We start from the raw sequence: 13537 nt of genomic DNA, 5'->3' as shown, positions 1-13537 counted from the left end.
TTTGATTCATTAATTCCTGGCTGTCTGTTTGTGTGTGTGCGTGCAATGGGGACAGAATCTCACTGTCTGACTGCTGCCAGCTCCGCAGGCTGCTGGCGGACCACAACAATCCCCTCCCTTCGGAGACTGGGCCAGAGGGCAGTATTCCAACATGATAACGACCCCAAACACACCTCCAAAACAACCACTGCCTTGCTAAAGAAGCTGTGGGTAAAGGTGATGGATTCGCCAAGCATGTCTCCATATCTAAACCCTATTGAGCATCTGTGGGACATCCTGAAACAGAAGGTGGAAGTGCGCAAGGTCTCTAACATCCACCAGCTCCGTGACGTCATCATGGTGTAGTGGAAGAGGACTCCAGTGGCAACCTGTGAAGCTCTGGTAAACTTTATGCCTACGAGGGTTAAGGCAGTGCTGGAAAATAATGGTGACCACACAAAATATTGACACCTTGGGCCCAATTTGGACATTATCATTTAGGGGTGTACTCACTTTTGTTGCCAACAGTTTATTTATTAATGGTGTTAATTGCGTGTGTTGCGTTATTTTAAGGGGACAGCACATTTACACTGTTATACAAGCTGTATCCTCACTACTTTACATTGTAGCCAAGTGTCATTTCTTCAGTGTTGTCACATGAAAAGATATACTTAAATATTTACAAAATGTGAAGAAGTGTACTCACTTCTGTGATATACTGTACATGTTACATAATATTGGTATCATATGTATTTAGAATGGAATTCTCTAAATCCTCTAAGTTTTATTTCTTTTAAGTAATTTTAGCTCATAAAATAATTCGCATATGAAAAGTAGTGATCAGAATAATAAGTAAAATCTGAAAATTCCAATTCATTTTTAAGACTGCCTCTCCAAAACAGTTAAAGAGAAAAGGCAAATAAGATGTTCTAAATAAATTGTCATTCTTGCTGGCTACCTGCATATTCTTCCCTGCCCAGCAGCAGTCTCTTACCTCCTGCCAGCTTGCTTGCAAGCCACTTGGGATTTACTTAATGACCCAAGATCCTTGGTTAGCAATGGCAATGGGGAAATGCAAGGATTGCTGTTGCTAAACAATGCAGTCATACAATGTCACATTTTACAACTGTGTCACTTAGGAACAGAAGTTCTGGTTCTCATTGCCATAACTAAGCAAAGACTATCTGTATAGCCTTGTTAGATGCATTTCAAGTTCCAGCTGTCCCACAATCACAAGACTGTGATCTGTGCATTTGAATGCAAAGTCAATGGAGAGACTGGGCAGGAGTCACAAATGGAAAATGTTATATCTTTGCTTAACAACTGCAGTGATTTAATGATGGCAATGAGTGCTGCAATTATTGTTGCTAAACAAATGTCATTCTTTATATCTGCATCACTTAGCAACAGAATTCTAATTGTTATCGTTAAGCAAGGAGTACTTGAAACATAAATTTTTGGGCCAGAATGGAAGCATATGATTTACCCCAAAAATCCACAAAGAAATTCTCAAACACAAAACAAATCACATCCCATACAGAAAACATATACCGAGCCATTAAGTAGTTTAGCATCAAGATAAACAATCAAATTATGTTTATTCAAGTCTACAGAATTCAGCAGAAACCAAGAAATTGTATCCTTACAGCTGCAGTCTTAAAATCATTCTGTGTGTTTATCACAATGTTTGTAAATTTTTAGATTATCAGTTTTATAAAGTTTACTCACTTTGAATTTAAATTAAGTTTCATTACATTTACTTACCTTTGCTACACTACTGACATAATCCAATTGTGACGTACTCTCTTTATCAACTTGATTGCAAAGGTTCTGTAAAGTGGATGCGTATTCTTTGTCACTTTTTATTCTCATGGCCATAAATTTCTTCACTGTTTCCAATAGCCGTAACTCCCAATCTTGCAGTTTTAACAAAGCTTCATGAGAATACTTCAGGTCATTTCCAAACCCCATCTTTTTTCTTAAGGCACTAGATTTATCAAGGGCCACTAGTAAAAATTATTTTTGCCAGCACATCTGTAAACATCACAAAATAATAACAAAGGGCTATTATTATCATCTTTGGTCACACAGTTAACCAGATATTTATACCATTATTATTTACACACACACACACACATCACACACACACAGAAACAAACATACTTAATATTCCTGTGTCCTGTTTTCCCACAACAATTATGTGAGGTGAGTTGGGTTGGGCTGAGAGAGTGATTCACTAGCCTGAAGTTATTCAGCTGGCTTTCATACCTAAGGGAGGCTTAGAACCCACAGTCCCATTGTAGTCCAGCACTTTAACCACTATACCAAATTGGCTGTATATTTTCTGACATAAGCATTCCCAAAGAAGAGCTAAGGACAATTATAGAGAAGAGACAAACATTCCTTTTTTCACTCACAAAGCAACAGAGTGAACTAATGAGGAAGTAAAATATCAAATCTCTTTATTCATCATCAGATCTGATTGTAGAGGCTTTACAGTGGACAATCTTTGTATTCTAGGGGCTCAGCAGTTGGTTTACAAGCTGCTTTAATACATAATATAGTTTCCTTAACAATCATGCAAACAGAGCCAGATAGTACTGTATGTGAATAATAGGCAAACAACTGTTGCTTAATGAATTACAGGTAATTCTTGACTTTCAACAATTGTTTAACAACAATTTGAAGTTACGACAGACAAAAAAAAGGTATATATGATCTATCCTCAAAGTTATGTCTGCCACAGCTCCCCCCCCCCTTGTAGTCACATGATCACATTTTGGGCTCTTGGCAACTTGTTCGCATTTACCATGGTTGCAGTGTTCCATAATCATATGGAACTTATAGTCACAATTTGTGACTGTTTTTGCTGATTATTAGCATTTTGCTGGTTTCTGGTAAAAAATGCCCATTGGACATGGTGGATTCACTTAACAACCAAATGATTTGCTTAATAATTGCTATGATTAGCTTTACAATTGATGTGAAAATTGTTGTAAAATCAAGCCCAGTCACATGATGCTTCAACTTACAACAACAGCTCCATTGTGGTCATAAGTGGAGGACTATCTGTATAGTTAAAACAACTGTGATTTAGTGTAATATATTAAGCCAACCACTGTTATAAGATGGCATCAGGAAGTGCTCCAGAAAGCAACTAAACCTGAACAAATAAAATATATTTTGAATTGTCTGTAGATTTTTACAAGACAATTTTAGCAAAGATATCATGAAGTTAAGTATATCAGATGCTTCTTAAAAAAAGTTCCTTCTTTTACGGTAACCGATTGGCTTTTTTATAGATCTAGAAGATGAACAAAACTGATTCTGATTTCTCTTCTGACTAGCTAAAAGCAAGCTTTTTGTGCAGTGCTATGGTTTTCCTAACTGTGTGGAGAGAAAAATTCTCAACTTAGAATCCAATATGTCTCTCTGCACAATCAATTCATGACTGAATTCCCCCACATTCAGTAAAATGAATTAAACATAGCATATTAATATATTAAGTATAAAATAGTGTAAAATGACAACTTTCATATAATGTTGTCAAAACCAAAATAAAAATCTCCGTCCTATTCATGTCGGAAGCCAGGTTTAAGGCACTTCCAAGTTGAAAGGATTAGCCAGTGACATCCTTGATTTTTGGAAGATGCTGGGAGGGCTCTTTTAATGTCCCCGTCAAGGAGCTGGAGCAAATGATGGGAACTCACCCCGCCATGCAGCATCCTTCAGGTGTCAAACACAGGCTTACTAACCTCCAAACCAGCATCCTCACCATGTAAGCCATCGCGCTCCTAAAGCTGGTCAAAATTAACGTATAACTGATCTGAAGCCAGATAGCCCAAACTACATGCAAACAAAAGCTTGTTTGCATGTAGTAACTTATTTGCATACAAAACTACAGTCTATTTATTGTGCTAATCTATAAAATTCATTTTGGGGGCTTTTCTCCCTACATTTTTATTAGAACTTGGAACTGAAGATCTGTGGTCAAAATTCTTCTGATTCAGATGAGCTAATTATTTGTAAAGTTGATCTTTCCAATCTTGCTGATTCTCAGACTTTTGCAAATTTCTGAAACAGGTCTGAATTTTGGGGAATTACAAAATACTGCATAGAAGCACCTTTTTATGAGACAAGTTTAAATCATACTATACTTTTCATGGTGCTGGATGGCCATTCTAAAGGTATCCTGTCAGCCCAAAACAATTTGGCACTGAATCCATAAAAATGATATTGTTGCATTGTGATGATTAAAAAGGAATTAAATATTATTGTTCCAATAATGATTTTGATGGGCAACTTTTAGTTAATAGGTCTCAGATAGACATTACTGTAAAAGATGCAATTCTCTTAAATGTCATTACTGATGTAAGACCATCAATGATAATTTTGACTGTGTGTGTGTGTATACACACACACATTATGCAAACACGTACCACATGTAATTATTTGACTAATAGTTGTTTTCAATTGAAAACAGATACAATAATGATTGAATTGTAAGTGTATTACGTTATTGTTCAGAACAATGCCAGAATTGCAATTAATAATATTCCTTACTATGCCAATATTTACAATGTGTGAGTTATTATTGTTTTATACAGAATAAAGTACTGCTCATAAAAGAATGTTTGTAAGTAGGGGTTGTAAATATCTTTTACTAGCAAGATTCATACATATATGAAGTGATGAAACTACTGAAAGATTTTATAGAACCTAAAGACAGAACTCAAATGAAAAATAGCACTGATGGTCACGACACATCCTAAAAAGCTTTCTGGGGAAGCCACAAATTTATAAATATGTGGGTAAATGCCCCAGACAGAGCATGCTATAAATGTCAATGAAAATCAAATTCTCCAGGTAAATTCGATAACAGAAAAGCAAAATACACACATACCTTTTTTAAAAAAGTATTGTTCTGATAGTCTTTCCTTTCCAATGTTCACACCTCTGGTTTCTGGCTTAGCACTTCCAGATTTTCTGTACTTTATTAAACTCTGAAAAACAAATGTTATATGATTCACTTGACAAATCATACAATGTCACAGGCCTTGAATAGAGAGCCGCATATTATGAGATACTGATACATATTGTGAACTACAGGTAGTCCTCGACTTACGACCACAATTGATCCCCAAATTTATGTTGCTAAGGAACATTCGTTAAGTGAGTTTTGCCCGATTTTACTACCTTTCTTGCAACAACTTTCCTTGCCACTTGTTAAGTGAATCATTTAATCACAGTTGTTAAGACAGCTGGTAAGTGAAGATGGCTTCCCCACAGAGTTTGCTTGTCAGAAAGTCGCAAAAGGTGATCATTTGACCCTGGGACACTGCAACCATCATAAATGTGAACCAGTTGCCAAGCATCTGAATTTTGGTCATGTAACCATGGGAATGCTACAACAGTTGTAAGTATGAAAAACTGTCACAAGTGACTTTTTTCAGTGCTGTTGTAACTTCAAATGGTCACTAAACAAATGGTTTTAAGTCAAGGACTACTGTACCAACTCTATATATCACCAGAAGCATTTACATCTGGGGAATTTATTTCAGGTAGGACATTTACAAATCTTTTAAACTTCTGTACTATATTGCTTTATCTGGGAATCATATCCTTGATCACACCAAATTCTCTGTACCCATTTCTCATCCTGCTGACAATGCTTCCTGGACAAAATTGGTCCAGGAAGCTGGTCAAAACATCTAAGACAGCTAAAGTTCAAAGGAAAGTGTTCAGATTGATATGTAAAATCTGGTGAGTCCTTATAAAAGTTATAATTCAAAATAGCAATAATGTTACTAAATGTTATTAAAAGTAACATTATTATAAATACAATGTATAAAAACACAATACTGTTATATGAAATCAAATAACAACTCAATCCAGAATTCTCACTTGAGTGCAAATGACCAGGCTCAAATTATCCTAATTTGAACACATCGTTCAAAAACCTACTTCTCTTAGGAAGCATAGACTGTAGCGATGGGAAAGATGGAAGGAAAAGGAAAAAGGGGAAAACCAGCAAGGTGAATTATTACAATTGCAGCAATTATAATTACAGCAGCAATAGGTACAGCACTGGAAGATCAAGCTAAGGACATATCATCCAATATTTATCTATATGATCACTAGATGAAGTTGACATTATCACAGTTGACATTGATTTGATAGCACATAATCATTCAATTTTATTAAATTCTATGACAATACTTTTGGGATCTACTCTTTAAGGGCAAAGTCAATAATATTGTACTAAATTTATACAAAAAAGAGTCAAAAACGTAAATAAAACTATACCAATGGCATGTGGAAAAATACCAAATGTCCCTATTTGTATAAATAATGCAATACATTATTCCTGAATAAATATAGTGCAATGAGAAAGTATTGAGTATTCACTTTTGTCAATTTTATGTTGCAGCCTGATTCTACAGTTGTTGAAATTTATTTTTCTCATTAATCTAAACTCAGTATCCCATAATGACAAAGTGGAAACAGAATTTTAGAAATGTCTTGTAAATTTATTAAAAAGAAAAAATGATAAAATCAGGCTGTAACATAACAAAATCGACAAAAGTGAAGAGGTCTGAATACTTTTTCAATGTGCTGTATTATTAAAACTTAGACTATATCCAAAAATACATTTTATGAAATCATTAAAACTTACTCTTGAATAGACATAAGCAGAACTGTATTACAACAGCACAATGATCTGACTGAAGCAAATGAGTGATGGGTGCCAAGAACCTATTGATTTTCCTTTTTTGAATTAATATGCAGACCTCCAATTTTCTCTTTCTATTTCCCACTTGTCATCTAAGGCAGAGTTCCCCAACCTTTCTGGCTTTGTGGACTGGCAGGAAGGGGGAGGGGACGGTTCCGTGCAAGTGGCCAGCAAGCACACACGTCAGCTCCATTTGCACCAGAAGTGGGTTCTACTTACCTTTACTACTGGTTTGCAATGGGGCCACGTGCACATGTGCAGAAGCTTCTGCACATGCGCAAAAGCTTCCTGATGATAATGGGGTCGGTGGGCGGAGCCTCCCACCAGTTTTACTACCGGTTCTTGCAAACCGGTCTGAACCGGGGACAACCCACCACTGGTGTGCACGTGCTCACACACTTCTCACATAAGTGGGAATGTGCATGTGCTTTCCATTTCCTCAGCCCAGTTGCAAACAGCTGACAGCTCATCAGTGGGTCACAGTCCAGAGGTTGGGGACCCCTGACCTATAAGGCTAATATCTTCTGAAATATCAACCTCAGAAAGCAACAGGCTGCTATGGTCCCAAATATTTTGTCATGGCCCTAAAATTATAATATTAAAACTATTTTTGACATTTATATTGAAACCGGGGGGTTTAAAAAGCATAAAAGCATTGCTCCCTTATTTGCAACATGCTGATTTGTAATAGCAAACTTTTAATGTTTTTCAAGATATTTTGGCTCCAAAAGCAATTGTTTGGCTTATTTGCTGCACTACCTCACAAGGCTTTCAGGCCTGATCGTTCAAAAATAAAATCCTTAAATTATACTGCTGCATGGAAGACTATAAGGCAGTGCTTCCCAAACCTGAGTAAATTATCAAAAATTGGATAAAAGGTGTTTTGTTTTGTTTTTTGGTAACAACACAAGAACCTATTATCTATCACTACAGGGACAATTAAATTAACCAAGTGTATTAAAATATATTCAAAAACCACCCAAGGTATTCGGACAAAACAATGAAATTGCCAATAGTAATTTATTGAAATGACCTAAAGATGATTCAATAATTCTTTTGTTATACAAGTAGTCGAGTTACAACCGTTGGTTCAGCAACTGTTTGAAGCTACAAGAGTGCTGTAGGAAGGGAATTAGGCTTAGGGAGTTATGACAGGTCTTCGAAATTCAAGCATCTTACCCCATTAAAACAAACCCACTCTACTCCTACCAGCAGAGGAGCCTGCTGCAGATCCAGTCAGTCAAGGAACTCCAACTGGCAGGATCCAGAAGGAAAACCTTTTCTCTGCTGTAGCACGAACCCCTCTGGAACTTCCTAGCCCCTGGGGTGAGGTTTGCCCCTGCCCTTTTATTCTTCCACAAGAGCCTGAAGACCTGGCTCTGCCAGTTGACCTAGGGATCCAACAGGGGAGTTGACACTGGAGGTGGCACTGGACTCATTAGCTGAACCCACCTCCCCCCTGCGCTTCCTGCTCCCCCTCCACCCATCTTTTTAAATTTCATATTATTGTACTTCTTTGTTTGTTTTTATTGTTTCATTACTTTGCTTTTGTTATGTTTACATTTTTTATCATTTTTTCCCATTTTACTGTTGTAAGCCACTCATAGTAGCCCTAGAGTGACTTGGGCAGAATAAATTTAACAAATAAATAAATCTGATTGTAACTGTTCCGTTTACATTTAAAGAAGTTATTGTATTCTGCATATGACTTTTTACTTTTAATCATCCCTGGTGGCCTGTCCAATTAACAAATATATAAAAACCCAGGATTTATTCTAGCTAAATCTCCTGAACTCTAGTTTTTTCAAAAAGATTTTACCTAGCTCTCTGTTTAAATTATTCTTTCAATTTCTCATCATGTCCTTCTCTAACTTGGGAGCTTCATCTTATCTATTATAAGAGGAAATGAGTAAGAGCTCCTCTGTAAACTAAAAACCAAAATTGTACCTTATTTATCTACCAACAACTCAAGTTTAAAAAGAAAATAAAACTGAACAAAACACTCTAATTGCGATCTAATGAAACAGTTCTTATCACTAAATGTACATGATGAAATCACTGCAGTACTTAGAGGCACAGATTAATGCTGTTTGCAACTGCAAGGGAAAACAGATCACCTTTCCAGATTATTTTTTTTTAACTTTCAGCAGTTGGGTGTGACCTGTAATTAGAAGGATAGTGAAGAAATTTATTTCTCCAACATTTTACTCACTGACGTTGACAAGGTTACTTATAAGACTTGCTTCACAGCAGAACACTTGAGGTACGTAAGCACAGGGGAGACATTTATAGCTTAACTTGTTTAGATTAACACCTGAGACTAAAGCTAAAGAATAAAATAAAAATAAAATAAAAAGTAAAGTATAAACTTGTAGTTTATTCAAAAGTAAATACTGTTGTTTTCAATATTATTTATTTTCAATTATTTATAGGTATACAACCATAGATATGAATTCCAAAATATAGTTTTATTGTACATAAAATAAAATTGAAAATAACATTTTCTTATTATTATGATTGGTCACACAGTCAGCCAGATGCTTAGACTGGATTTGGCATTTTTTATCAGCAGATTTAGAAATTTACAAAGTAGTAAAGAGGAAGAGAGAAATACAATTTCTGAAATCAGGGTAGATTTGATTTAAATCAAGTCATTTAAATAATAATTTTTAAAGAGCAACTGTCATCTCTGTCCTGCAGCAGCTTTTCCTCTGACCCACTGTTGACTCACAGACAGTCCCATTCACTTTAATGGGATAGCTGGTGAGGCAGCAGTGACACAACAAGGTGAGGGACGTGGCAGGCAGCAGGTGAGTGGATTCCCGCTAACAGGTGCGGCCATGATGGATCAGAAATGACAGGTGCTCTTTAAATGCAAGGATTCGTTCTTGCCGGTAGTTAGAATCTATATTATTATTTGCAAACAAAATGAAGGTTTCCTATTTAGCTTGCAGAGCTTGGATTCATTGAATGAGTTTACCAAAAATGTAAATATTGCAGAATATACAGCCTCATACTAGATAATTAAGCTCCATTTCATGCTGAATAAACTACATTATTAATGTATCTTAAATAGAAAACCGTCTTTAGATTTTTACTTCAGAAACATTTTATTAAAATAAATTTTATAAAAATAAAAATAAATCCAATTTAAATTTTAAAAAATCATCGATTTTTATCCACTGTCTGAAATTCATTTTCCCCCACTCCTCTTACTAGAAATGTTCCAGCTAATTTTTTCTCTTCTGATTCAGAGACTTTTTTATGCCAGGAAATACAGACATCTTAGTCTGTATTTGGGTGAGCAATGTCAGATCATCTGTTTGGACACGCAAGGGAAGGGAGATGACTTTGAATTTGTTGTCTTCTATTCTAGAGTTGAAAATCATCTGAAGTAGTATTTCAGGAAGAACTATTGATTGCAAGCCTGGGGAAATAAAAATTGAAATAAAATGCTTTTATTTGGAATGGAATACCATGACACACCAAAGACTATTATTCTGAAATAACTGAGACTATTAATAGAGTTGTTGCTAAAGTGAAAAAGTTGTGAAGATACAAATCTAACCAATACGTATTTAATAAATAAGCTTCAATGTACTCGGTAGGAATTATTTCTGGATATATACATACCGGATTGTACCATAGTTAATATAATTTGCCTACTCTTCTCCTTTAAAAAAAACAGTAGGAAAGATTTCAAGTGGAATGTTCCAAATTCTCTGAAAAGATTACAAGTTTATTTGTTGAATAATTTTTTGATTACTAAAACAACAAACAAACTAGAAGTCATGGTATTTGTTCTATCCCTTTCTTAATGTTCGACCAAATTTTTTTTGCTGCCGGGCACGTCGAAATGGATAGAACAAATAACAAAACTGCAAATAAAAAAGAAACCAGAAACATTCCTGTTAGGAATCTTTACAAAACCATACCCCAAAGAAATAAAATATTTGATGATACATATTTTAACTGCAGCACGAATAACATATGCAAAAAATTGGAAACAGGAAAAAATCCCAGCTGAAGAAGAACTAATAGACAAAATCTTAGAATGCACTGAAATGGACAGATTAACAAAAGAAATTAAAGAAAAAGAAGAGACAGACTATTACAGAATATGGAACAAATGGTATAATTGGCTTAACACCATCAATAAAGAAAAACAAATACAAGAAGAAAAGAACAAAAATGCAAATATGTATATAAATAATTTTTATAGGTATATAATATGAATGGAGAAATGTTAAACAGTAAAGATATAATCAAAATATATAGATCTTTATGGGGGAAAGACAAGGAGGGGAAAAAAAGAAGAGAAGAAAAGGAGGGGGGGAAAAAGAGTATTAGACTAAGAAAAAGGGGAAGTAATATAAACTATCAGATGGAAAACCACTATGAAACAATGCTTTAAAAGGATATGCTATTTATTTATATGTCGTATGTTGTGTAAATGTCTAATTTGTGTTTTAATAAAATGTATAAATTAAAAAAAAACTAGAAGTCATGGTATTTATGACAAATCTGCTTAAAAACGTTACACCTACGCAACCTTGAATGACAACAGAAAAGAAAGCATCAATCAAACCTTTGTTATGGTCATAGACCAGCATGGAAGGGTAGAATACAAACAGATAATATTTTAAAAAGCTAATAAAATAAAATACATAAAAGTCAAAAAGATATATCTTATATAAAACACAAATGTAAAAAACTATAAAAAGGAATAAATATATTTTAAAAAACAAATATTAGCACTGTATGCAGCTGACTAAATCTATCGTAATATAAAACACGCAACCCAAGGCACATCTGATGAATTTTGATCGCTGTTGCACAGAATCTAGCAATATTGTATGTGGTAGCAGGATTAGTGTCTGCAAGCAGCATGAAAAGTGTAAAATTTTCCTGTGTGCCCTAGGTATTTACTATTTGTGAGATGAGGGTAGTACAAATGTCTCTGTAGTACATGCACTGGAGAAGCACAGACTCTCTTGTTTTTATAAACCCAGAGTCACAGGGTCATTGCCTCTTTAGGTAGGGAATTTTCCTGTATTTGCCTTCAAGGACAATTGAGGGGTGGGCATGACCCTGTGATAGAATGAAAGTCCTGCAGTGGCTAGGTATTCCAAGATTGGTTAAGTATATCATGGGAGAAGCAAATACCAGTTGGATTCACCGGCAATAAAGACTGGAGACCTGGCTAAATCCAATTGGTGCTATACGCTATTTAACAAGAGCTTTGGTGTAGTCATATCCAATGCTGATTAAAAAACCTGAAGAAAAATCCAAGGATGAGATTTTAGTTGCCACTGTTTTCTTCTATGTGAAATGAAACTCATCCTCCATAGTTCATGGGGCGAAGCCAGGGGGGAAAAGAATAGTTTGAGCCAAAAGTTGAATACCGGTAAACTCTGGCCCCCACTTTTGGGGCTTGAAGGGCTGACCTTCAAAATTTGAAAGGAACAAGTTCTAATGGTGCAAAGTTGGAAAAGGGGCCCAACTGGGCACTATAAAGAAGTTGTGTTATTGGTTTAGCTTTGAATAGTTTGATTGCAGCAGGCATGTATGATGACCGAAAATCTTCATCAACACGCTGTAGGTATATAGTGGCCACCTCTTGTCCTGAGGAAGGCAGTTAAGCTCCTCTATGCATTTTCAATAAGGTAGTCCCCATGGGATTTCCTGCTGTTAGAAGAAACTAAGTAAGTTCAGCTCTGATTAGTACATTTAAATGGATGGGGAATTACTTGAGAATTTAAAAAAAACTAACCTTAAATGGATGGGGAATTACTTGAGAATTCAAAAAAAAAAAGATAACAACAAACCTGTTTCATCAGGCTGCCCCAAAAAACTGCATGGTTGCAGTCATATGCAACAGACATAATCTTATATCTGAAGAAACTTATTGTATCTGAAAACAGTTTTAAAAAATACTTAAGCTCACTTTTTATTTAGAAAGAAAAGCAGACCATTAATGAGGAAAGGTAATTGGTGTTTTTTTAATCTGAGGGCAGAAACTTGGAAGATAAAGGAGAAGAATGTTCATTACTACCTCTAGTCTTCTATCAGAGAAGGCAGAGCTTTCTAGCTCTCAATAATCTTCCCTGATAGTCATCAAAGAAAATAAAATCTAAAGCACAATAGAAAATATTTCTACCTTGCAGCATAAAATTTACCCCATTCTCTGGGCTCATTTGAATGATTTTGTAGAAAGCAATGGGCCCAATTAGCCAAATCTTCTTTATTATGCCAGTGAAAGCAGTCCAAGGGGTAGGCAGAAATGCTACTTTGTTGAGTTGCTATCTGCATAATCATTGAGACCATTACAAGAGAGTCCTACCAATATGCTAGTAAGAATTCTATTAATCTACCTGTCGATCTTTTATCATACTGAGGTACTCTCATTGTGTTCTTTTTCATTGTTTGTTGTTCTGTTTTATTTCTGTTCTGTTCACACTCTTTTCATTTCTTTCTTTATATTTCTGTAAGCAATATAGTTCCACAGCAAGTAGTTCTACAGTCAGATAGGTAGCAAAAAAAATTAACAAATAATAATAATCTGTGATATTCAAATCTAAGAAAGCTTTCAGTTCTTCTGAAATTCAATAATTCAATATTCAATAATGGGGAAAAATCACAGCTGAAATCAAATCCAGACAATATTCTGGATTGTATTAATGGGTCTGTATTCTCCTTGAATGACATCTGAAGCCCAGGAGTGCTCCTTTCTTTTCCATCTCTTAGATTCTTAGGAGCAACTAAGGTCAAGAATATATTTTCACTGTTATTTAACAATAATTTTTGTGCTGCTTACTCACTAGA

The 13537-nt window shown here is 35.2% G+C and overlaps 1 protein-coding gene across 6 annotated transcripts in view; it reads right to left on the bottom strand.

Annotated features, from left to right (window-relative positions):
• Positions 1-13537, bottom strand: part of FER (FER tyrosine kinase) — a 124586-nt gene that overhangs the window by 105231 nt on the left and 5818 nt on the right. For all 6 annotated transcript variants that reach the window (XM_034432719.2, XM_087885949.1, XM_087885952.1 and 3 more), the window contains exons 2-3: positions 4883-4982; positions 1744-2013 (exon numbers count right to left, since the gene is read on the bottom strand). In XM_034432719.2, the coding sequence (XP_034288610.1) occupies positions 1744-1950 (207 nt within the window). In that variant the 5' untranslated portion in view covers positions 1951-2013; positions 4883-4982. The remainder of the gene's footprint in view (positions 1-1743; positions 2014-4882; positions 4983-13537) is intronic.

This window comes from Pantherophis guttatus, chromosome 2, assembly GCF_059756535.1.
Source record: "Pantherophis guttatus breed Tessera chromosome 2, ASM5975653v1, whole genome shotgun sequence".
NCBI classification, from domain to species: domain Eukaryota; kingdom Metazoa; phylum Chordata; class Lepidosauria; order Squamata; family Colubridae; genus Pantherophis; species Pantherophis guttatus.
The sequence above is the reverse complement of the archived record's forward strand: the minus strand, read 5'-3'. Positions and strand labels throughout refer to the sequence as shown.